The sequence below is a fragment of the Cynocephalus volans genome, chromosome 4 (assembly GCF_027409185.1).
Source record: "Cynocephalus volans isolate mCynVol1 chromosome 4, mCynVol1.pri, whole genome shotgun sequence".
NCBI classification, from domain to species: domain Eukaryota; kingdom Metazoa; phylum Chordata; class Mammalia; order Dermoptera; family Cynocephalidae; genus Cynocephalus; species Cynocephalus volans.
In genome coordinates, this window is record NC_084463.1 from 65,822,693 (window position 1) to 65,849,511 (window position 26,819).

Below are 26,819 nucleotides of genomic sequence, written 5' to 3' on the forward strand. Positions count from 1 at the left end.
TTGATTAAGAAATTATGTAACCATTGAAGAAAAAAAGAAAGAAAGATACAACAATCACAATAATTCACTGAACTTTGAAAAGGAGAGGACAAAACTGAGGCTCCTAGAAGTGGAAAAGGGGGAGGAGGAGAGAGGGTGAGTGAGAAATTGTTTAAAAGGCCACAAAGATCATTACATTATATAATGTTGAATATACTAATTATCCAGAAAAATAAATAAATATATTTTTTTAAAATTATGTTACCAAGAAAATTTTTCATTGTTCTCATTTTCTTTCATATTATACAGTAAAATCAAGTAGAAAATACTAGATAACATAAAAACTAAACTTTTAATGTAAGAATCCATGCAAACAAACCACCTTACTATAATAAATCTACTTCCAGGCACAGAAATTGTATAACTTGCTTATTTTCAAGACGAAAAAGTAACATTTAAAAAAAAATTGGATAGAAAACAAAAATTTTGTATTTCCCCCTTTCTTTGGGGTTGTAAAATGTCAGGACTAGAATAAAACTAAATGAATATGAATTCCTATTATTTACTAACCAGTTTTTATATTACTGTGGCATTATACGTAAGCTGTAATCTACTAAAAAATGACAGCATATATCTCATGTTCATAAAATGAGAAACCAACGGGAAAACAATTTATCCTCTCGCCTGAGAACAGATGGGCATTTAAATTGTACTACACATATAATGTGCTTCTCGTTTCCCTGATATAAAAATTTTCTTGATTTCGGAGGCCATAAAATATGGGATTTAAACCCAGCTCACATTTACTGAATAAATCATTATATTATGATAGCAAATAAGCTATATTAAGTTCCACCAAAATAACTAATTAATTGTCTTCAATGATTTCAACATAGATTCATGTGAGGCTAGAATTGAAGTGTTTCACTATATAAATCATATGTAATTTAAGATACAGTGGGTTAATCCTCATCCTGACCCAGATCCACCTAGATTTATATACAGGTAATTGCACCTGAGTTTGCTGCTCATTTTCCATGTGAATCACAGGCGAGATCAATATAAATTCAATTACTCTCAGAGTTCTGGAAAAATGTAGAAACAGGAAGAATTTAGAAATAGTCCCATTTGTTCTGTGCTTCCTTTTTATAGACTAACCTTCTCTATTTACAAGTCTACAATTTACTCAGTAATACACAGCAATCTGTAGCATCCCCAAACTTTTCCCTTGCATTTTTCTAATGACATGATTTTATTGAGGCTAGCAGTAATCCCCTCCTATAGCTACCATCCAGTTCTATTTTATTGGACACCATAGTTCAGAATTCAGAAGATAAATTCTTCCACTTTTTTGACAATATGACAAATCTTTAATTTGGTGTCTTTAACTTTAACCTGGTCTGCCTCCTTTCCATTCTGTACAACACTGGCAGAGTGACCCATCTAAAGTGCAAATTAGATTTCAGTTACCATTTAAAACTCTTCAATGTTTCACCAGCATCTTTAGAAAAAAGACCAAGTTTCAAAAGACAAGTTCCTCCACGTCCTCATCTCTGGCTACTACCCCAGCCTTCCCTCCCAATAACATGACACTTTTCTGACATTCCGTGATAGCTCATCTTTCTAAGCTATTCAAGCTATTGCTCTCCCTGGAATAATCTCCCACTCTGAGAAAGTTCTATTAATCCTTAACCCTCAGTTTGGCCCAGAAAGCCTCCCAAGTCTACAGAAACTCCTCAAAAGTTCCACATCCTCCATTTTGGTGGTATGTATTACATTTCTTCCTGTATCTGGCCCCCACTTCCACTAGATTGTGAGTTTTCACGAAGGAGCAGGTATGTTTGTCTTCCTCTGTCCCTTCCCCCTCACCTTACTTCTTTCCTTCTTTCCCTTAACAAATATTTGCATTTACTAGAAGCAACCATTTTATTAGGCCCTTGAGTACGATGGTGAGCAAAAAGAAATACAGGCCCCTACCATGTTGGTGCTTAGAGTCTACTAGAAGAAACTTGTAACATTAACAAACACACTTTGACTATATAGCTACCAATGGGGATAAGTGCTTTAAAGGAAAGAAACACATGATTTTTGCATATAAGAAACAGCACCTAAGTTAAGGCATCTAGAAGGTTTCTCAGAGAAATTGACTCCTGAGCTGTGATCTAAGTGCAAGTGTGGGTGGGGATGGGCAGGGCTGATGGTAAGTATTCTGGACATATGGATCAGGATACACAGAGGGTTGGGAGGAAGCAAGGGAAGCAAAAGGAACCAAAAAGCCAGTGTTGTATTTGTGCATGAAAGAAGCAAATTGGATCAGGGCCAGAGCATGGAGGCCTTTCTACGCCGTGGTAAGGATTTTTGTCCTTATCCTAGGAGCAATGGAAAGCTATTAAAGTGTTTTAAGCAAGAGGAGTGATTTAATTTAATCAGCCCTTTGAAGTTTCTTTGGTAGCATTGCAGAAAACGGATTAGGTGACAGCTATAGTGAATTTCATCAAAAGTGGACCAATAGTGGTTAAAATCCAACTCCTCACCTGACGAATACCTAATCTGATGCAGTGGACCGTGGCCGTGGCCGGAAAAATTTCACAATTATTCTGGACGGTCACATTTTAAATTTGCATGTACCTCAGTAGGACTCTTGACACAACTCCAAAGGGTCGCCACGCTTCTCTCATCAATTTACTATTTCAAGCAAAACTTTACATCTTCTTCCTTCTCCTCAAAATTCCAACACACCTTCCACCATCCTCAATCTTAGTGATAATTTTACGTGTATTTCAGTGAGAAATACAGAAGAAATTGAAAGAGAAATCCCATTTCTCTCACTCCAAATCCACTGTGCAGCCTGTAGCCATCGTTTATAAACATCTTCTCTGCCTTCCTCCTGTTAGGAACCATGAGCCACCCACACTGCCTCATATCAAGTCAATTCTTTCTTTTCTAGAATCCATTATGAGGCACTTGTGGTCTTTGCTTCTGTAACTATACCCTCGATCTCTCCAGCAGTGTAAACGTTCCCTTCTCTATTTAATTCTCATTATTCAAATCTTTACTGTAAGTATATAAGTAAGCTGTAATATAATTATTATAACATAGTAATATGCCCTTAGCTTATATCTGCTTTGTCCTTATATCTTCTTCAGCTGCTGACCTATTTCTTTATTCCACCTTAGATACAATCTCCTTAGAATATGTCCAGTGGTCTTCCAGCAAATGTTTAACAGCCAGGTCTAAAAATAAATAACAAATAACTACATAAGCCCTATTTTACGGTTGTCTTAGTTGGTTAAAATAACATAGACTGGGTCATTTATAAAGAAAAGATATTTATTTCTCACAGTTCTGGAGGCTGGAAAGTCCAAGATCAGGGCACTGGCAGGTTCAGAGTCTGGTGAAGGTTGCTCTATGCTTCCAAGATGGCACCTTATTGCCGAGATCTTACGTGGCAGAAGAGCAAAACAGAAAAAGGAGACGAACACTATGTCCTCACACGGTGGAAGAACAGGAGAATGAATCCACTCCCTCAAGCCCTTTTATAATGCCCTAAGCCCATTTATGAAGGCTTTGCCCTCATGATTTAATCACCTCTTGAAGGTCCCAGCTCTTAATACTATCACATTCGCAATTAAGTTTCAACACATGAATTTTGAGGAACACATTCAGATCACCGGAATGGTATTTGTCAATTTCTGTGGAATAAATGCTCCCACTGTGGACGATAGAAAGCTTTCAAACATGACTTCACTGACCATAGAATTGGGAAGAGAAACAACCTCTCATGAGCTCATAGGGGCTAACCCCAGCATGCCACCGGATTTGTCTATACTTACCATTTCTACTTCCCGTCTTACTATTGTTATCTCTTGAACCTATTTTGATCAGACATTAGTTCCCTACACTCCATTAAAACCACAGCTCCCATTGTCACTAATTCAGTCCTCATTTTACTACAGTTCTCAGCAGTGTTTGACACAACTGATCACTCTTTTTTGAAACACTGTTCTGTAATGTCTCAAAATCAAATGCTCCTCATTCTCTTCTTACCTCAGTGGCCACTCATTCTTAATTACCTTTGGTGAACACTACATGTTGAAATGTCCCAGGGCTCAGTCTTCTCTTTTGTCTCTTTTCTACCTATATCCATTTCTTAAATTAGTCACTCTTGATAGGACAGTGCCATCTCTCAGGGGAAGTTTTTTTTTTTTTTTTTGAGATCTCATACCAATTCAAGTTTTATTTTATTTTTTATTTTTTTATTTTTTTAATTGTATTTTGTCGATATACATTGTAGCTGATTATTGCTCCCCATCACCAAAACCTCCCTCCCTTCTCCCTCCCCCCTCCCCCCCAACAATGTCCTTTCTGTTTGCTTGTTGTATCAACTTCAAATAATTGTGGTTGTTATATCTTCTTCCCCCCCTCCCCGGTTTGTGTGTGTGTGTGTGTGTGTGTGTGTGTGTATGTGTGTGTGTGAATTTATATATTAATTTTTAGCTCCCTCCAATAAGTGAGAACATGTGGTATTTCTCTTTCTGTGCCTGACTTGTTTCACTTAATATAATTCTCTCAAGGTCCATCCATGTTGTTGCAAATAGCAGTATTTCATTCGTTTTTATAGCTGAGTAGTATTCCATTGTGTAGATGTACCACATTTTCCGTATCCACTCATCTGATGATGGGCATTTGGGCTGGTTCCAACTCTTGGCTATTGTAAAGAGTGCTGCGATGAACATTGGGAAACAGGTATACCTTCGACTTGATGATTTCCATTCCTCTGGGTATATTCCCAACAGTGGGATGGCTGGGTCGTATGGTAGATCTATTTGCAATTGTTTAAGGAACCTCCATACCATTTTCCATAGAGGCTGCACCATTTTGCAGTCCCACCAACAATGTATGAGAGTTCCTTTTTCTCCGCAGCCTCGCCAGCATTTATCGTTCATAGTCTTTTGGATTTTAGCCATCCTAACTGGGGTTAGATGGTATCTCAATGTGGTTTTGATTTGCATTTCCCGGATGCTGAGTGATGTTGAGCATTTTTTCATATGTCTGTTGGCCATTTGGATATCTTCCTTAGAGAAATGCCTACTTAGCTCTTTTGCCCATTTTTTAATTGGGTTGCTTGTTTTCTTCTTGTAAAGTTGTTTGAGTTCCTTATATATTCTGGATATTAATCCTTTGTCAGATGTATATTTTGCAAATATTTTCTCCCACTCTGTTGGTTGTCTTTTAACTCTTTTAATTGTTTCTTTTGCTGTGCAGAAGCTTTTTAGTTTGATATAATCCCATTTGTTTATTTTTCCTTTGGTTGCCCGTGCTTTTGGGGTCGTATTCATGAAGTCTGTGCCCAGTCCTATTTCCTGAAGTGTTTCTCCTATGTTTTCTTTAAGAAGTTTTATTGTCTCAGGGTGTATATTTAAATCCTTAATCCATTTTGAGTTGATTTTAGTATACGGTGAGAGGTATGGATCTAGTTTCATTCTCCTGCATATTGATATCCAGTTATCCCAGCACCACTTGCTGAAGAGGCAGTCCCTTCCCCAGTGAATAGGCTTGGTGCCTTTGTCAAAGATCAGATGGCAGTAAGTGTGTGGGTTGATTTCTGGATTCTCTATTCTATTCCATTGGTCAGTATGTCTGTTTTTATGCCAGTACCATACTGTTTTGGTTATTATAGCTTTGTAGTATAGCTTAAAGTCAGGTAGTGTTATGCCTCCAGCTTTATTTTTTTTGCTCAGCATTGCTTTGGCTATTCGTGGTCTTTTATTGTTCCATATAAATGTCTGAATAGTTTTTTCCATTTCTGAGAAAAATGTCTTTGGAATTTTGATGGGGATTGCATTGAATTTGTATATCACTTTGGGTAGTATGGACATTTTCACTATGTTGATTCTTCCAATCCAAGAGCATGGAATATCTTTCCATCTTCTTGTATCCTCTCTAATTTCTCTCAGCAGTGGTTTGTAGTTCTCATTATAGAGATTTTTCACCTCCTTGGTTAACTCAATTCCTAAGTATTTTATTTTTTTGGTGTCTATTGTAAATGGGCAGGCTTTCTTGATTTCTCCTTCTGCATGTTCACTATTGGAGAAAAGAAATGCTACTGATTTTTGTGTGTTGATTTTGTATCCTGCTACTGTGCTGAAATCATTTATCAATTCCAACAATTTTTTTGTAGAGGTTTTAGGCTGTTCGATATATAGGATCATGTCATCTGCAAACAGGGACAGTTTGACTTCATCTTTTCCAATCTGGATGCCCTTTATTTCCTTCTCTTCTCTGATTGCTCTGGCTAGTACTTCCAACACTATGTTGAATAGGAGTGGTGAGAGTGGGCATCCTTGTCTAGTGCCTGTTCTTAAAGGAAAAGCTTTCAGCTTTTCCTCTCAGGGGAAGTTTTGAGAACTTGTGGAGACAAGTTGATTCTCACAATGATGACACATTACTGAAATTTAAAGGGTGGAGGTCAGGGACAGTAGACATCCTGCAAAGTTGCAAAGAATACTATGCAACAAATAATTGTCTCACTTTCTACATTCCTTTTAACTGACTTGCAGTACACACATGTAAATATAAAACTCATCTAGTTTTTTATTATAAAAATGCAAGATTTTTTGCATGATTTTAATATGCATTGATATTTCCAGGATTCGCAAACCCCCTGTAAATTGAAGAAATATTGTGTTCTGCTGTATACAGAAGTTAACCAAAAGGTGTTGGCCATTTTGGAAAATCACATCATAAGTGCTGTGAATTAAATTTCATCCCCCCAAAATTCATATTTTGAAGCCCTAACCTACAATGTGACTGTAGTTGGAAACATTGTCCTCATGGAAGTAATTATAGTTAAATGAGATTATAAGGACAGGGTCTTGATACAATAGGATTAGTGTCCTTATAAGAGAGACAGGAGAGAGCTAACTCTCTCTCTCCTCCTCGCACCTCACAGTGTATCTTATGTTTCTTATGAGGACACAGTGAGAAGGTGACTGTCTGCAAGCCAGGAAGAGAGCCCCTCATTAGAACTGGCACCCTGATCTTGGACTTCCGGCCTTTAAAATTGTGAGAAAATAAATTTGTGCTGCTTAAGCCACCTGGTCTATAATATTTTGTTATGGCAGTACAAGATGACTAAGACAGTAAAGGAAACAGTGCTCATGGTATTTGAATCGTATTTGGAGTGTGTATTTAGAATGTCTTATTCCTAATCACTCTGTGTGGGGGTACCAGAGTTTACCTACTTCATTATGATTTCTAGTGTAGACATGCCTGAAATTTTAAATATTGAGTATAAATAATCTATCATAAATTGTTTTATTTAATAACTTCTTTACACTTTCTAAATTAGAATGTTAAATTGATTTTTAAAATTCGTGTGTATATAATGCCTCTAAATTTAATTTTAAGACTGTAAAATGAGATTATAAAATGTTATAAAACAAGGTGTTGGAGCTGACAGAGTTGAAAATTACTGCTATAGGTAATCCCATCCAGCTTCAGGACTTTAAATCTATCAATATGCTAATGATTTCCAAATTTTGATCTCTAGGCCAGACCTCTCCCCAATTTCCATACTCATGTATGCAAAGGCCTAGGCAATCTCACCTCTTGGAAGTCTAAGAAAGTCTCATAAATTTAATATGTACAAAACTAAACTTTGAAAGTCCACTCCTAACTCCCAAACATGCCAAGGGTACTTCCCCATCTCAATGAGGGGCAGCACTGTCCACTTAGGCTAAAAACCTTTGAGTCTTCCTTGATGCCTGGCTTCTCTTACATCCCACCTCCAATGCATCAACAAAACCTAGCAGATTTACCTTGGAAAGTCAACCCCTCTTCATGACCCAATCGCTATCACCCTAAGCCAAATTAGCATTTTCTCTTGTCTGGACTTCAGCAAGAACTTCTCTCTTAACTCATCCCCCAATTTCCACTTTTGCCTACTCCCACCATATTCTCTACATAGCAAACAGAGTTACCCTTTCAAAACGTGAGTCAGATCCTGATGGGCTCCCATTATATTTATAATAAAACTGAGGTCCTGAAGTAACTACCTGATGGGACCTATGAGTTTTTCTCAGACCTTATCAACTATGACTTTCCTTCTTTTTTTTTTTTTTTTTTTTTTTGTGACCGGTAAGGGGATCATTAACCCTTGGCTTGGTGTCGCCCACACCACGCTCAGCCAGTGAGCGCACCGGCCATCCCTATATAGGATCCGAACCCACGGCCTCGGTGCTCCCAGTGCGGCACTCTCCCGAGTGAGCCACGGGGTCGGCCCATGACTTTCCTTCTTACTCACTCAGTGTCAGCAACACGGCACTTCTCACTCGTCCTGGAACACAAGCATTCATCTTATTCTGTGTTTTTGAGCTTCCTCTTATCTCTGGCTAAAACGCTTTTCCTCCGTATATTACTCCTCTCCATTCAGGGCTCTGTTCAGAGAGCTTTGCTGACCTGCAACAGTCCAGATTCAGCCAGAAACACGACTCAATTAAATGGAAGGAATTTAGTAAAGGGAACTAGTGGCTCAGTTGAGGGAAAAACTGAGAAGTCCAGTTGAGGATGGTGAAGAAATCTAGAGAGTAGCAGGAAGCCACAGCCATCCATAGGTGCTGGTGGGACACAGGGTGCAGATGAGGTCACCACAACCCACAAACCAGGACTATATGGCAGGAGACAGAACCACCGCAAAAGCATCTCCACAAAGCTGATACAGCCTTCTCTCGCCACAAGTTTGGCCTGTTTTTTCACAATCCTCAGAATTCTCACTCTTTCCATCTTTCCTCTAAGCTCAGTTTGTTTGTTTTTTTCTTAATAACCTCAGCCTGCCAACCACTAAACAGTACATATAAGAAGAAAATGGATAATCATTCAGATTTAGACTTCAAAACCAACCCTTGATCTCTACTAGGTTAAAATCTGAATCCTGCTATAGCCTATACTATGCAAATCCCCTACTCACCTCTCTGATCTCCTTTCGCACTGCTCTTCCCCTCTTTGTCTCCATTCCATACCCACTGGCCTCTTTGCTGTTCCTTGAATACCCAAACTTATTCTCACCTCAGAAGCTGTGCACATGCTGTTTCCTCAAGCCTCAACACTTTTCTTCCTGAAATCCATCTGACTTATCCCCTCACCTACTTACCGGTCTGCGCAGAACATCTGTAACTATCTAAAATAGCCTACTACCCTGCATTACTCCTCTCCCTTACCTTTCTTTCTTTATCTTCATAGCATTTATCACTTTCTGACACAAAATATACCGATTGCTTGTTTGTTTATTGGAGGCCTCTACTGACAAGAATACAATCTCTATAACAGGAGGGACTCTATTTTTTACAATGCTATATTCCAGAGACTAGTACAGAGTCTGAAACATTGTAGGTGTTTAACACATATTTGATTATTAACCAAAATAACAAATAAGTTAACTGTTATCTTCCACAAATAATTAACCATTCACTAGTCATAGCAACAGCAACAACAAAAAAGAATACTTCTAGCAAGAATACACTCCTTGTGGATGTAGTAGTTGACATTAAATACCTGTTATGAACTAAGATTAAAGTTTACATTACATCAACATGAATTATGTTAAATTCATGAGATTTCATATACCCAAATATGACTTGTGCTATTCAAAGAAGTCATTCTGTTCAAACTTATTTTCAATCTCTTCCTTTGGCATGTCCTTCAAAATGGAATCAGTTAGCAAAAAGTTTCTCCCACTCTGTAGGTTGTTGTTTCATTCTGTTTTTTTCCTTGCTGGGAAGAAGTTTTTAGATTCATATAGTCCCATTTGTTTATTTTTTTCTTTTGCTGCTTGTGCTTTTGGGCTCACGGTCATAAAGCCTGTGCACAGAAATAATTGCTGAAGTGTTTCACCTATATTTCCCCTTAGTAATTTTACAGTTTCAGGTCTTATACTTATGTCTTTAATCCATTTTGAATTGATTTTAGTGTATTGTGAGAGATGCATATCTAGTTTCATTCTTCTGCATATGGATATCCAGTTTTCCCAGAACCATGTGTTGGAGGCAGTCTTTTCCCCAATGTAGATTTTTGTTGCCTTTGTCCAATATCAGATGGCTATAAGCCTGAAGGGTGATTTCTGGGTTCTCAATTCTACTCCATGGGTCTGAATGTCTATTTTTATACCAGTACCATGCTGTTTTGGTTACAACAGCTTTGTAGTATAATTTGAAGTCAGATAATGTTATGCCTCCAGCTTTATTTTATTTTATTTTTTTTGCTCAGGATTGCTTTGGCTATTTGGGGTCTTTTGTTTTTCCATATGAAAGATAAGATTGTTTTTTTTCAGTTCTGTGAAGAATGCCATTGATATTTTGATGGAGATTGCATTGAATCTGTAGATTGCTTTGGGTAGTATAGACATTTTCACAATGTTAATTCTTCCAATCCCAGAGCATGGAATATCTTTCCATATTTTTCTGTCTTCTCTAATTTCTTTCAGAAGTTCTTTGTAGTTCTCATTGTAGAGGTCTTTCACCTCCTTGGTTCAGTTGATCCCTAGGTATCTTTTTTACTTGTGACAATTATAAATGGGCTTACTTTCTTTATTTCTCTTTCTGTTAATTCATTATTTGAGTATGTAAATGATACTGATTTGGGGGCATTTATTTTGTATCCTGCAATGTTACTGAAGTTATTAACCAGATCCAGGAGTTTTTTGATAGAGTCTATAGGTTTTTCTATATATAGTTTCATGTCAACTGCAAATAGTGAAAGTTTGACTTCATCTTTTCCAATCGGGATTCCCTTTATTTCTTTCTCTTGCCTGATTGCTCTGGCTAGTACCCCTAGCACTATGTTAAATAGGAGTGGTGAGAATGGTCATCCTTGTCTTGTTCTTGTTCTTAAGGGAAACCCCATTCAGAATGATACTGGCATTGGGCTTGTCATAAATGGTTTTCATTGTGTTGAGATATCTTCCTTCTATACCTAATTTGTTAAGAGTCTTTATCATGAAGGGATGTTGAATTTTGTCAAATGCTTTTTCAGCATCTATTGAGATAATCATATGGTCTTTGTCCTTGAGTTTGTTGATATGATGTATCACTATGCATCTGACAAGGGATTAATATCCAGAATATACATAGAACTCAAGCAATTATACAGTAAAAATAAATAAATAAATAAATAAATAAATAAATAAATAAATAACCCAATTTAAAAATGGGCAAAGGAGCTGAATAGACATTTTTCAAAGGAAGACATACAAATGGCCAACAGATACATGAAAAAATGCTCAACATCACTAGTCATCAGGGAAATGCAAATTAAAACTACATTGATATACCACCTCACCCCGTTAGACTGGTTGTAAGAAAAAAGATGGTGAATAACGAATGCTGTCAAGGGTGTGGAGAGAAGGGAACACACCTACACTGTTGGTGGGACTGTAAATTAGTACAACTATGAAAAACAGTATGGAAGTTTCTTAAACAACTACAGATAGATCTTCCATACAATCCAGCAATCCCTCTTCTGGGTATATACCTAAAGGAATGGAAATAATCAGGTCAAAGGGAAACCTGCACTCCCATGTCCATCCTAGTTCCATTTACAATAGCCAAGACATGGAGCCAACCTAAATGTCCATCAATGGATGACTGGATAAGGAAACTGTGGTATATATATATATATATACCATGGAATACTACTCTGCCGTCAAAAAGGATGAAATACTCCCATTTGCAACAACATGGATGAACCTGGAGAAATTTATGTTCAGTGAAATAAGCAAAGCACAGAGGGATAAATACTACATGTGCTCACTCATATGTGGGAGCTAAGAGAGAAACAAAGAAGCAAAGAAAGACCACAGTAGTGCATTGGTCTTACAGAGGGAGGGAACTTTCCTAGGGAGACAAAGTGGAGTGGGGGCGTGAGGGGGAGGGAGGTTGGGAGATAATTGGGTGGGAGACACAGGGTTCAAAAGTAATTTCCGGTAATGGGTATGTGCCAGTATGAATCTGGCCCTCACATCATGGGCACGAGGGGTGACAATTAGCTTTGTATCTCATGAATATTAATAATAAAAAAAAGAAAGAAAGAAAAGCAACATGAATAACTGGAATGGTAACAGATGAGTTTCCAAGTGCATCAGAATGAGTAATAAAATCAAAATGAAATTATATTGGCATTCTTTTAAAAAATGTGCTCAGTATTCAATAGGAGCACTTTTATTTATTTAATTTATTCACTCATTCATTTCTTTATTTTTTATTTTTTTGCAACAACCAAAAGCCATTCACCATTATACCTAGTATAAGGTGGATGACAATAATGGCCTAATATATATTACTGATATAAAGTAATAGTCTTAGTATAATTTACTGTGGTCGTAATTTGACTTACAGGGAGCCCCCAAAAGTGAAAAGAAATTACTTTAAGCATTTAACACATATTCTGTTTTAATATTCTCATGAAAAATCAGCTGGATAAAGTCAAAAACATGCCTAACTTCTACAGCAATATAGAAATAAATAGAGATAGAGAAATGGCCATCAGCTCTTTTTTGGCCTAGTCCTTAATTAACTAAGGCTCCATCTTATGTTACTTGCACTGTAAATAGTCAACATATTATGTGATCAAGGCAAATCCACAATGTTATATGGCCCTGTTCCCCAACTTTTAAGCCTCAAAGTTAACCATATCTTCTGACTGTAGTAAGTTTTTTTGATAGACCATATAGGAGTTTATATCCAGATTCAAGGAAGATCTGTCATGTGATACATACACTGAGTCCTTTATTGCATGTTTATCCACAATCATTGACAATCCATTAACTACTGAATGGATCAATGGCAAAAATTTTAAATTAATTTGTGGACATTACATATGTAATACTTCTGAAGTAAAATTCAAAGATGTCTGGGATAAGCTGGTATTTATACTGCTAAAATAACCAAGGGTATAATATTATTTCCTTTATTATAAACTAGTAATTATATCTAATGAGAAAAACTAAAAAGACATTTTTTGACGGTTAGAATGACAATCAAGCCAATAGGAAATCTGCAATTTTATGTTTAAAACTGGAAAACACGACTGATTCCTAAAAAGCAACCAAATATTTATTAAATTAAAAGAAAAATCTACTTGGGTAATCTACTCCATCCCCTCTACCACCTTCATTTCAATGGAAAACCTGAATTATGTTTAAAGGGTTTTAAAAGTCTTCTAAACTTAACAGGTCCTCAGCACTTTAACATCTCCTTATCCTGCTATAGCTACTTCATTTGCTTCTTGGGCACTCTACAGCTAGGTGTAGTGGATTAGTCATGGAAAGATCATTCATGGGGTCATCTTAAACCTGTTATCTGGACATTGTACACAGCCCATGCAGAACATATTTCAGCAAAGAAAAAGTAATTATTAAATATCTCTATGTAAGTTTTTAAAAAAAAATAAACATCAGCTATTCAACCTCTTAAGCATCTCTTCAGTATTTCCTGTACCCACTGATCTTGATACTGAATTCTAATCAATTATTTTTTCAAACTAAAAACCAGCAGTAATTACTCTCAGGAGTAATATTCCTATTTTTACTTCAATAATTGTAATCCCATTGTTTTATGTCAGCTAAATCTCTTTTTTTTAACTAAAGTTTCAGATAGTGGCATGATTATTTAGGGGTTCTCTACCTAGATGCTTGACATTTTTTCCAAGTGAACAAATATTTCAAGTCAACACCGAAAATTGTCAATTAATTGAAACACATCTGACTGGAAGTAAATTCTCTGAATAGAATGATCTTGATTTTTTTCAATGGCACATAATACATTTAAAAAGGAGAATAAAACTAAGACTATGAAGTGTTTCTAGAGATAATTAGTGTTTTAGAGATAATTCAAATAAATAACTTATTTTAATGGGCTACTGGTGATAGAAAATAACTTTGTGAAGAAACTCAGTAAGAATACCTAGTAATAAACCATTACAAAGTCTCTGCTTAGACTCATGACTTAAATTATGTCTTCATTGTGCTTGTTTTCCCTCAGATATAGAATCCTATCAATTACCATTCATTACTGAACTTAATTCTTAATGTATTGGGATTATTACCAGAAAAAAATTTTTCTCATTCTTTATTTCCCAAACACTGCAAAATAATTATGATTATATCAACTAATACTAGGCATATTGTGAGGGTATTTCCATGTATAGCAGAGTTTTTATATTGCGGATCTGCCATGATCTCTTTTGAATGCTACCACATGAACATTATGTATTTAAGCCTGTTTTTCATGATTCCAAATAGGTCACTACTGCTCAAAGATCTTTTTAATTCATTTAGTTGCTTGCCCATTAAATCCTATGTTGCACATTTTCGCCATTTTTCCAAATTTCCAATTCTAAGCTGGCTGCCCTTTCTAAAGACAGAGAATTTTATACACCATACTGATACTTTTAACTATATGATATAAGCTCCTTTTATCACTATCCTTTTCCTCATCCCAAAATATTTCTTTCTTATTACCAAACAGCCTATCTTTTCCTGATTTTTACAGAAATTAGTTACTCCTTTCCAGTGCTAACTTCTCAACTTGAGCTCATAAATCCATTCCTTGAAGTTTCTGTCTCCACCCTTCCACTGCCTCCTTCCCCTCTTCCTTCAATTGTGTACAAGTCTTCCCTTGACTTTAATCCATCCAGCTAGCAACTTATTAATACCATTTTGTTATGGTGTGTTAAATCCTTCAAAGGTTTTCTAGAGTTTCTAGGTTATTCTAATAATTTGGTGAGGCATTCAAGATATTCACCAAGCTGATCCCAAACGATTTTTCCATACTACTCCCTAGATCAAATTTTTGCTTTTGTTCGATTGTTTTTGTTTTGTTTGTTTTGTTTGATTGATTGAAGGCTGATTGACTCCTCCTTCCCAGATATGGTTTAATAATTACCTTCCCTGATTTTTAACAATGCTGTGATTTTCACTTAAATTACCTACATCTTTCTTCATCTGCTTGATTTCCAAGATTCAGCTCAAATTCTATTTTCTCTGTGAAGCTTCTCTTATAGCCCTAGACCACATTGAATCTACATTTTTCTGATTCCCTGCATATTTTACGACTCCTTGTTTAGCACTGAATTATAAAAATGTTTTAATTTACATTTGCCTTCATGTTTATACCTGTATCCTTTCCTTCAAACAACAACCTAAACAACCAACCAGCAAACCAACATTTACTGAGCACTCACTTGTCAGTCACTGTGGTGGATCACGGGAATATAAAAATAAGAAGTATTTGTTTTATCTACACAGAACTCTTAAAACGATGCATCTCTAAGATAATAAAAGTATTCATTGAATAGGTGAGTAAAGTGTCACCAACAGATTTGCTATTAAAAGGGACCAGTATTCCAAAGATACTGTATACTTACTTACGTATACAGATATATCACACAAATAATCTTGCAAGAACTGGAAGATCTGTGTGATCTCAATCCCAGGTGTTGATTATTTTCAGAGCCAAACCAACCAATATTTATAAATTCATGTTTTCTCAGAAACACATTTCAGCATTTCTACTATTGCTACTACATGTGAGAAGTAGGCAAAAACCTATAATTTGCAAGCACAGTGAACAATATATTATTAATTATTACTGATATCCAAGGTATTCTGATTCCAAAAATGCATGTACAAGAAGAAAACATAGGTGTCAAAACTGGTAGGGCAAAGGGCATAAAGAAATATCATTATTTGTAAGAATGAATACGCTAACAATAAATAACTTTTTTTAAAAAACCGTATAAGCAAAGAAACAAACAGAACAATAACTTGAAACACATTGACATCTCTGTACATGCAGGTAGTAATACTAATTAAACACATTCAACTTATGCTGTCCCATTATTTTCAAAGCATGTATCTTAAAACTCTATACTGTACATACCTGTCCAGTCTCCTACTATTTTAAGATGAATCCCAAATATTTCTTTGGTTTCAGTAGGACACTAAAAAACAAACAAACAAACAAACAAAAAACCACTAGAATCAATTCTGATTAATAATTATGTATTACCAGGCTATGATTCAATTATAACTTTTATTCTTATAGCAAGTCCTCCAAATCAATAGATAACAGGAAGGAACAGACTAAAATCTATATAGATCCTCATAAGTGGGGGGGAAAAAGCCATGTCAACCAGTCAATAACACAATCTACATTACTTTAAAAACCTATAAATATTTATATAAAATAATAAAATCCACACGATCTAAAACTGCTAGTATATTGCATTTATGTACAAATACTGCTGAAACATCTTCTGAGTTAAAATATATGAGGATCTAGATCTTAATCACAAAGAAATGAAGACTAATGATTTTTGTCATTTTCTCCCTAGATATTATTATATACTTCACATCTTAACCAATTCCAGGTGAAAACATTCTCAATGTGACATAAATTTGTCATGCCCAACAATTATGTTCCTACAGAAATGATTCTCTTTTATTCTCTCCCTTAATTCTCAAAAGAAATCTGTAGTGAACTGGTAAGGGGACTTAGGGAGGAGGATAAATTGTGGGACTGGAGGTAAGAAAAAGTGTCTGTGGTCTCAAATTTAGGAAATCTAGAAAACACTCAGGTACTCAAAATGAAAAAATGAATTTTAGTTGACAATAAGAAATGAAGAATTCCTTCTTGTTTTACAGATTCCCAATTCTTTATCTACAATTTCAAAATTCAAAAGTTTTGAATAAGTTTTTCATAACTCATTTGGTAGAACTATCTGACTTGAATTGAGGGGAGGCTAATGATGGGAGGGTATTATACAGAACTATTGTCCTGCAGAATTATCAACTTGTTTGAGAATGTTCATTCCCCTGTTGGAGATATTAAGTAATGTATGGAATATGCATAGCTTTTAAAGTTCATAAAATTCTGAATTCTGAAAGTATATGTAACTTAAGGGTTATGGATAAGAGATCATCTGCCTGTGACTACCCAGCATTTATCAAGTACCACATACCAAGGGCAGAGCTAAGTACTTTATTTCTATAATCTCAAAATAACATTGCAGAGTAGTCTTTTAAATAAAAGAAAATTGAGTAATTCAAATTTAAAGTTATCAATATGCCCATGGTCAAACAACTAGTAAAAAGATAAGACAGAATTTGGATCCAGGTCTATGAAACTACATAGTCTCCATTAAAGCAAAGAATGGAAAATGGGTGTGGGCTGCATAAGAAATCAAATGGAGGAGAAAGAGATATTGTTCAAGCTTAGCAGAGTCTGTGTATAACAATATGAATTAAGGGGAAAAGGGTATAAGGTTCAGGTACATATGAAAGAAAATGGCAGTGCTTCTGAAGGTCACCTTGATTAGAGATTGTGTTACATAAAGCAAGTCTAAAACCTCAGAGCTCACTGTGTATACCAATTAATGTAGATCTTGTAGGAATGCTCTAAGAGGAGATAAAGGAAGATAAAGATACCAGGAAGATATGTTAACAACTGATCAGTCAAAGAGGAAATGTAGCTTGAAAATCAGTGAAAACACTAAATTAAAATGTAGGTATTAATCATTTTTTCATAATAAATTAAAAACAAACTAAAACCACATGATGTAAGTTGAAGGATGGGAATTAATGTAACATGGAATTTCCAAACTACTACTCTACAATCAATGTTTCCAATAGGATCATTACTGCTAACAGCAGTATAAAATAATAAAATAAATTTATATATTTAAAAATTATATTGTTTAAACATTATTTGTACTATGACTGTGATATTACTTCATTTATAATTGTGAGATGTTATTTCATTTACATTGTGGTTTTTAATAACTCAGAGCAGTCAGTTTTGTTATTAGTAAATCTTCAAATAAGATGATATTGTCTGTTAAAACCACCCACCATTTTCACTTCATAGTATTTAAGGTTGGCCAGAGCTTCTGGGTAACAAAAGTTGGAGCTCTCAGAAAGCACGAAGCCCAGCAGAACTCTGAGTTACAAATCTGATCCTCCACATGCTTCTTGATGTTTCCTTTATTGTTAACTAGTTCTTAGGTTATGAAAAGATTATCTAAATCAAGAAGATATCGTAATGGGAAGCCAAAAAAAGTTGGTCTTTGTATGTCTGAGTATGCATCTGGATTGATTTAATCTCATAATGCATTCTAAAAGAAAATATACGTTTTGCCAAATGTTTATATCTCTGTTCTATTCTTTCAGTGCAGACATTGTAAAATGTGATTACATATGATGTTTAATATCTCCTTGGGTATGACTGAGTAAACCTCCCTAAGTGTTGGCCAAATGTATCAACATAGCTTCAAAAGCTGATCTGGTTTTGAATAGATAAAACACAATATTGTTTCTCTCAACCTCTTGGGAATGATACCTTTATAAGTCACTGATACTTCTCAAACTAGCTAGAATTTAAGAAGACAGACTTCAACACGGTCTTAACTTAAGCATACCACCTCATATTTAAAGGGGTCCTTCACAGAATAACATAAAGAATGACTTCAGCACACATGATTTGAGAAATGAATGAAGATCTCAGAATCACATTTTAGTATCTTTGAACAAATAACATTTAAATTCACTAATGTTTCCTAAAGCACAGTGATTCTTAAAAGGTTCTTCACTGTCTTTTTAATAATTTTAGAAAACTTATTAAAGGGAAGAAATAATAAAAGTATTGAGATATATATATGTCTATATTGTTTTTCCTAGAATATGCTTATCACAATTTTTCAGTTAAAAAAGTTACAGAATAATATGTTTGGTTAAGCTCACATTAAAATAAAAAGAGATATTGATTCTTTTCTGTATATATGGGAAAAAGTTGAAGAGAATATATAATAAGCTATTAGAAATATTAATTCCTGAGAAGTAGAATTGAAGACAGAGAAAATAAGAACTCTCATAATTATTTCATACACATCTACATTTTTTATTATAAGCCTTTGCTATGTTTATAATTTGATGGAATTTTAGATGGTAATATTTACATTTAATGTTTAATGTTTACATTTTAATTTAAATGTAAACATTAAAACATTGCTGAGTCTTAACTTTAGTTTCCTATATTTAGAGAATGCAGTTTGGCTCATGTTGACCTAAATGTAAATAACAGAATACATGTAACCTAAATTTAAGGACAAGAAAAATAAAAAGTGGCAGATTTTTACTTTAACAACAAATCTGTATGTATACTTTGAAATCTTGGAAAAAATATAACCTTCCTTTTCAATTATTTGTTCAATATAGCACTATGTTTTTAAAGTGTACACATGACTAATGCCTTTATAACAGTCTCACGAAAATATAAAAAGAAATTCTGTAACTCATGTTTGGGAATTAATGTAAAAATGATGTCACTGCACAAAGATTTATTCAACATGGAAAAGAAATGCAAAATCTGAATTATTTTTTTGTTTGTTTTAAAATCAGGAGCCTTGCAAAAATAAAAATGATTCTAAAATAGTAGCATCTAAATTTTCAACTAACCTGATTTGTGAAACCAGAGAAAATAATCACAGAATATGATGTTCTTTAATCATTTTTATCAGGTCTTTATTTTAATCCCATCTTCCCAAGGTCTAATTTCACATTTTCTACTGTCTGCTAGACATTTCTACCTGGAATTCACTCTAAATTTAATATATTTAAAATAGCTGTTATATTACTTCCCAAATCATCTTCTCCTTCTGATTCCCCTATATCTGGAAATGGAACCTACCTCCTCCTCAAAATAGGGACTCAAATCTCAGAGTAATGTTACTTATTTTTCTTGCTGCCAGCACTCAATCAATTTACAAGTCCTTTCAACTAGTCATTCCAAAGAAAGTGTCTGATCACAGCAATGTCTTATTGATTTACCTTTTGTGTCTCCCTATGGAAAAGTACCCATATTCTTTCTTCCCTATGGCCTATGGCCAAACACATCTGTTCCAAATTCTTTCCAGTTTTGTAGTCCATGTTTCTCCTTTGTTCACTATAATCCAGCTAAACTAACATTTATCAACTAATACATTTCCCTGTCCCTTTGTCTCCCCAATTACTAGTCTGCCCGTTTAAAATGACTTCATTTCCATTTCTCACATTGAATCCTAGAAACTTTTCATGGTTTATCTCAAATGCCACCATTTAATGAAAACATGGTGATTTTTCCTGCCAAGAAAATTCTTCACTCCCCCAAACCCTCAAATTATTTGTATGACTTTTATTCTCCTTATTATAATCTACCTCTTTATTTTTGTGTAATTTTTTTCTGTATTAATAGACTATAAATGCCTTGAGATCAAAAACTATTTCTAAATCATTATTATATATTCCATAGCACCTAAGACACAGAGGGTATCAGTTCAATAAATAAATACCGGTTGAATAAAGTAAATATCCATTGAATAAAACATTGGAGAATAAACCGGAGAATAAATAAGAGCATCAAAGGTGGGCAAATTTTCTATAATTTATCTATACACTCAACAAATATTTATTGAGTGTTCAAAATGTTCCAGAAACTATGCTAGGGATTCATGTTATTTCACAAATGAGGATTGTTCTAACAGTCTGGTCAGAGATAATAAGCCAGAAGCACAGAATCCATCACAATTAATGCAACATCATGGCAGTAAACATTTTGACAAATATAATTTTAATGCTTACATGCTTACCTAAAAGAAAAAATGTTTACATATATATTTGAATGAAAAAAAATTCTCAGTATTAAACAGAAAGATTCTGGAAGGGTATTAAGAATTTTTATTAACTTCGATTGAATGAATGCATTTATATCAATTCTCTCAGGAAAACAAAACTAAAAATGACCATTTAGGGATATAAAAATACAAACCACAATGGCAAAGATAACATGGTGAGTGATAACAATGGACAATGTTGACAAAATTTTGAAAGGTGAAATGTGGATAAAATGGTGGTTTAGGTACTGAGTGAACAAAACATATGAAGCTGAAATCCCACTACCCTCAGAAAAGGATCACCTTGAGAAGCAAGCCCATCTTTCTATCATAACACTGGAAAAGTTCAGTTCTCAGAGGCAATAGGAGCAAGCTGGGGTTGGGCTCGTGATTAAAACAAATAATTTTGGTCTGACCAATAACAATAAAGGAGATTGAAGCTGTTATCAGAAGGCTCCCAACAAAGAAAAGCACAGCACCAGATGGATTCACAGCAGAATTTTACCAAACATTCAAAGAGGAATTGACACCGATTCTTTACAAACTATTCCAAAAGATTGAAACAGACGCAAATCTCCCAAAATCATTCTATGAAGCAAACATCATCCTGATACCAAACCCAGGTAAAGATATAACCAAAAAAGAAAACTATAGGCCGATACCCTTGATGAATATAGATGCAAAAATCCTCACTAAAATACTAGCAAACAGAATACAGCAACACATACGTAAAATTATTCACCACGATCAAGTGGGATTCATCCCAGGGATGCAAGGTTGGTTCAACATACGCAAATCAATAAATGTGATACACCATATTAATGAAGTCAAACACAAGGACCATACAATCATCTCTATAGATGCTGAAAAAGCATTTGATAAAGTTCAGCACTCATTCATGACAAAGACCCTTTATAAGTTAAGTATAGAGGGAAAGTATCTCAACATAATTAAAGCCATATATGCCAAACCCACTGCCAATATCATCCTGAATGGGGAAAAGCTGAAAACTTTTCCTTTAAGAACAGGAACTAGACAAGGATGCCCACTCTCACCACTCCTATTCAACATAGTGTTGGAAGTACTAGCCAGAGCAGTCAGAGAAGAGAAGGAAATAAAGGGCATTCAGATTGGAAAAGATGAAGTCAAACTGTCCCTGTTTGCAGATGACATGATCCTATATATCAAACAGCCTAAAACGTCTACAAAAAAACTGTTGGAATTGATAAATGATTTCAGCACAGTAGCAGGATACAAAATCAACACACAAAAATCAGCAGCATTTCTTTTCTCCAATAGTGAACATGCAGAACGAGAAATCAAGAAAGCCTGCCCATTTACAATAGCCACCAAAAAAATAAAATACTTAGGAACTGAGTTAACCAAGGAGGTGAAAAATCTCTATAATGAGAGCTACAAACCACTGCTGAGAGAAATTAAAGAGCATACAAGAAGATGGAAAGATAACCCATGCTCTTGGATTGGAAGAATCAACATAGTGAAAATGTCCATACTACCCAAAGTGATATACAATTTCAATGCAATCCCCATCAAAATTCCAAAGACATTTTTCTCAGAAATGGAAAAAACTATCCAGACATTTATATGGAATAATAAAAGACAATGCATAGCCAAAGCAATGCTGAGCAAAAAAAATAAAGCTGGAGGCATAACACTACCTGACTTTAAGCTATACTACAAAGCTATAATAACCAAAACAGTATGGTACTGGCATAAAAACAGACACACTGACCAATGGAATAGAATAGAGAATCCAGAAATCAACCCACACACTTACTTCCATCTGATCTTTGACAAAGGCACCAAGCCTATTCACTGGGGAAGGGACTGCCTCTTCAGCAAATGGTGCTGGGATAACTGGATATCCATATGCAGGAGAATGAAACTAGATCCATACCTCTCACCGTATACTAAAATCAACTCAAAATGGATTAAAGATTTAAATATACACCCTGAAACAATAAAACTTCTTAAAGAAAACATAGGAGAAACACTTCAGGAAATAGGACTGGGCACAGACTTCATGAATATGACCCCAAAAGCACGGGCAACCAAAGGAAAAATAAACAAATGGGATTATATCAAACTAAAAAGCTTCTGCACAGCAAAAGAAACAATTAACAGAGTTAAAAGACAACCAACAGAGTGGGAGAAAATATTTGCAAAATATACATCTGACAAAGGATTAACATCCAGAATATATAAGGAACTCAAACAACTTTACAAGAAGAAAACAAGCAACCCAATTAAAAAATGGGCAAAAGAACTAAGTAGGCATTTCTCTAAGGAAGATATACAAATGGCTAACAGACATATGAAAAAATGCTCAACATCACTCGGCATCCAGGAAATGCAAATCAAAACCACACTGAGATACCATCTAACCCCAGTTAGGATGGCTAAAATCCAAAAGACTCTGAACGATAAATGCTGGCGAGGTTGCGGAGAAAAAGGAACTCTCATACATTGTTGGTGGGACTGCAAAATGGTGCAGCCTCTATGGAAAATGGTATGGAGGTTCCTCAAAGAATTGCAGATAGATCTACCATACGACCCAGCTATCCCACTGTTGGGAATATACCCAGAGGAATGGAAATCATCAAGTCGAAGGTATACCTGTTCCCCAATGTTCATCGCAGCACTCTTTACAATAGCCAAGAGTTGGAACCAGCCCAAATGTCCATCATCAGATGAGTGGATACGGAAATTGTGGTACATCTACACAATGGAATACTACTCAGCTATAAAAATGAATGAAATACTGCCATTTGCAACAACATGGATGGACCTTGAGAGAACTATATTAAGTGAAACAAGTCAGGCACAGAAAGAGAAATACCACATGTTCTCACTTATTGGTGGGAGCTAAAAATTAATATATAATTCACACACACACACACACACACACACACACACAAAAAAAAAACCGGGGGGGGAGGGTGAAGAAGATATAACAACCACAATTACTTAAAGTTGATACGACAAGCAAACAGAAAGGACATTGTTGCGGGGGAGGGGGTGGGGGGGAGGCAGAGAGGTTTTGGTGATGGGCAACAATAATCAGCCACAATGTATATCGACAAAATAAAATTTTTTAAAAAATAAATAAATAAAAAAGAAAATAAAAATAAATTTAAAAATAGAGAGAAAATAATAATAATAATAATTTTGTTCATGTCTGTATAAGGGGTGATTTAAACTCCAGATTCACCTTGCCCTGAGCACAAGCCAGGCAGCTATCACTCCACACACCCAAAGACAAGCAGAGGAAGAATGCAAAGGGTTCTAAATGCAGGAATAACTCATAGTAGAAGGCAGTGCTGAGATGCTAGTCATTCACTGAATAAATATTTAATGAAAGCACACTAAGTGCTACCTCAAAATAGCATGCCCAATACTGAGTTCTACAAATTTCCATCAGAAGCTGCTCTCCACCCCCACCTTCCCTATCTCAGTTAATGGAACTCTGAAGAGTTTTCGCTCAGACAAAAACTTTGGAGTCAACCTTGACTCCTTTTTCTTTCACATTCCACTCACAATCTATGGAAGAAATTCTACTAACTCTAACTTTAAAATGTATTCAGAATCTGACCACTCCTCACCATTTCTACTGTCACCACCCTGGTCAAAGCCATCGTCATACCTCGACTGGATGACAGCCTCCTACCTGGTCTCCCTGTTTCTGCTCTTGCTTCCCTTCATCTACTCTTAACACAGCATCCAGAGTGATCCTGTTAAAAAGTAAGCCATATCATGTTATTTCTCTACTCAGACCATCCGATGACTCCCTTATCAGTCAAAGTAAAAGACAAAGGTCTAAGTATCTGGTAGGCACTTGGATATATGAACCTGAAATTCAGAGTTGGAATCTGGGCTGGAAAATATAAATTTGGGCGGTGATAGTGTACAGATGCATCAAAAAAAGTGGATGAGAATACCAGAAAATATGTATAACTAGAGAAAACAAAAAGAGGCTCAGGGAATGGATACTGGAGTGTTCTGATATTTGAAGCTCATAAGGATGACAAAGAAAAGCAAAAGAAAGACTGGGTAAAAATAGCCAAAAAATTAGGAGAAAAGCCAGGTGAGTGTATGTTCTGGAAACAAAATTTAAAAAGTGTTTGAATAAAGTGAATAATAAGATGTATTAAATGCTACTGGTAGGTTAAGACCATTAAGGATTGGAAAATGATCACTGGACGTAGCAATAACATGGTCATTGCTGACCTTGGAAATGTTTCAGTGAAGTGCTGTGGAGAAAAGTTGATGTAAGAGAAATGAGAGGGAAGGAATTAAAGGCTGGGAAATGGGGATGTGAGTCAAGAAGAGAGCTTTTATTTCTTATTTCCTCTTTAGTACCTAGGTCAAAAGAGGCATACCAAAATACCAATTGAATAAATCAAGTTTAATATTAAGCAGTAGATTTGTTCTGAATACACTGACCTATTTAAGTTCATGTTTATCATGCAGGCTCTTGTTAGGCACTGAGGGAATATTTTCTTTTCCCCTGGAAAAGAGCCAAACTAGAGCAGTTAGATGATGTTTAATTCTCAAAGAACTCAGATGTCCTGTTAGGTTTCATGAGCAATACTGTCCTTCTGGGGCAATTTCCACCACTGTGCTTGGGCTGTGTTTATGACATATTGTTGCCACTAGGCTATCCTCTATCCCAGCTGAGTTTCTAAACCTTCTAAGCAAAAGATTTGTGAAGTCCTAGAGTAAAACAATTTTTTAAGAGTTAAATAGACAAGAGTATGACCAGACATCAAAACAGCTGATGCAGACTTCCTGGTTGTATCCAAACCCATTGAATTAAGTAAACAATAACAATAAATACTGACAATCTTTGAGAGATTTATAGCAATTCTTGTCTGGTTTTCACTGAGAACTAGAAGAAACTATTTCCAAAGACTGATGGAGAGATTAAAAAAAACACAAAGCAGAAAAATGACGGCAAATGAGGCTAGACTTGCCTCTGACTCATGGAAAAATACATGAAATCAGGTCATCCAAGTTTAAAAACAATGAATCAAACAACTTAGAATACAGACGTCAGGAAAGCACTAGTTTGTTTCTGAATAAAAATAATAATGGAAAGATATAGAAAAATTAATGTAAGTTTCAATCAATTACTACTATTAAAAAGGTAGGTTCTGCATTATTTCTGTAATTGAGAGTTCATGAGCAATATTAATGAACACAATGTCTACCTCGGCTAAATATGAAGAGATGCTACATTTTGTAGTAAGCAGTAGTTGAATACTCTCTTAAATTTGAGCTTTCAAATATCATCTCTGATTTATACACCTAAATTAGATGAGACCATACCTTAATAAAAGATGTGTCTTGGAAGAAAATCTAAAATTTGGTAATTACAGAGTACAGCTGGAAAACACTTGTAGAGATTCACTACATAGTTAAAGAACAAAATGTAAAATTCTACACAGGTCTTAAGTCAGTAAAGGTCTAAAGAGGGAGAAGAATCAGGGAAGTTGGATTCTGGTTCCAACTTTGTTAAGCAATTGTATTTTGGTTACTTTGTCACTTAAACAATCTACACTTTAGACCTTTCTGACACAAATAAATTTGTAGTTTGAACTATAAATGTCTTTGAGTTCAACAAATTTAGATAAACTAGGACTCAAATGTGTTCCAAATTTAATTTCAGGTTTTAAAAAAGTAGATTTATCTCACAAAAGGTATATTTTTAAAAATGCCATGTATAATGGACACCGTGATGCTCTGCTGAGATTCTCTCCCTCCTCTCCTGTACCCCCCATCTTTCAGGATCAAAACACTCATCCACCATTCTCCCAGCTGCTGAAAGTGTTGTCTGCTGAGGGCTCACTATTGAGAACTTCCCCAGAAATTGCTATCCACAGAAGAAAGCTTCCTCACCCATGAGTAAGTGCCTTGCCCTGGAGGCATCTCAAATCCAAGGATAAGTCAACTGAAGGGTATACACTTTTGGCCCCCCGACTTCAAGACAGGACAACTCTCAACTATCGTTTCACCTGCAGTGCTCCTGTCAGATCTTCTGAAGCCTCTACTGTGATTATGTAACAGTTCAAGTTTTTCCTTGCCATCTTGGTCCCTCAATTGTTATTGAATGTTATCCTAAG

At 35.3% G+C, this 26,819-nt stretch overlaps 1 protein-coding gene across 1 annotated transcript in view; it reads right to left on the reverse strand.

Moving 5' to 3' along the window:
• Window positions 1–26,819, reverse strand: part of LOC134376184 (NADPH oxidase 4-like) — a 147,089-nt gene that overhangs the window by 22,254 nt on the left and 98,016 nt on the right. Inside the window, exon 12 of the mRNA XM_063094825.1 lies at window positions 15,912–15,972. Coding sequence (XP_062950895.1) covers window positions 15,912–15,972 — 61 coding nt within the window. The remainder of the gene's footprint in view (window positions 1–15,911; window positions 15,973–26,819) is intronic.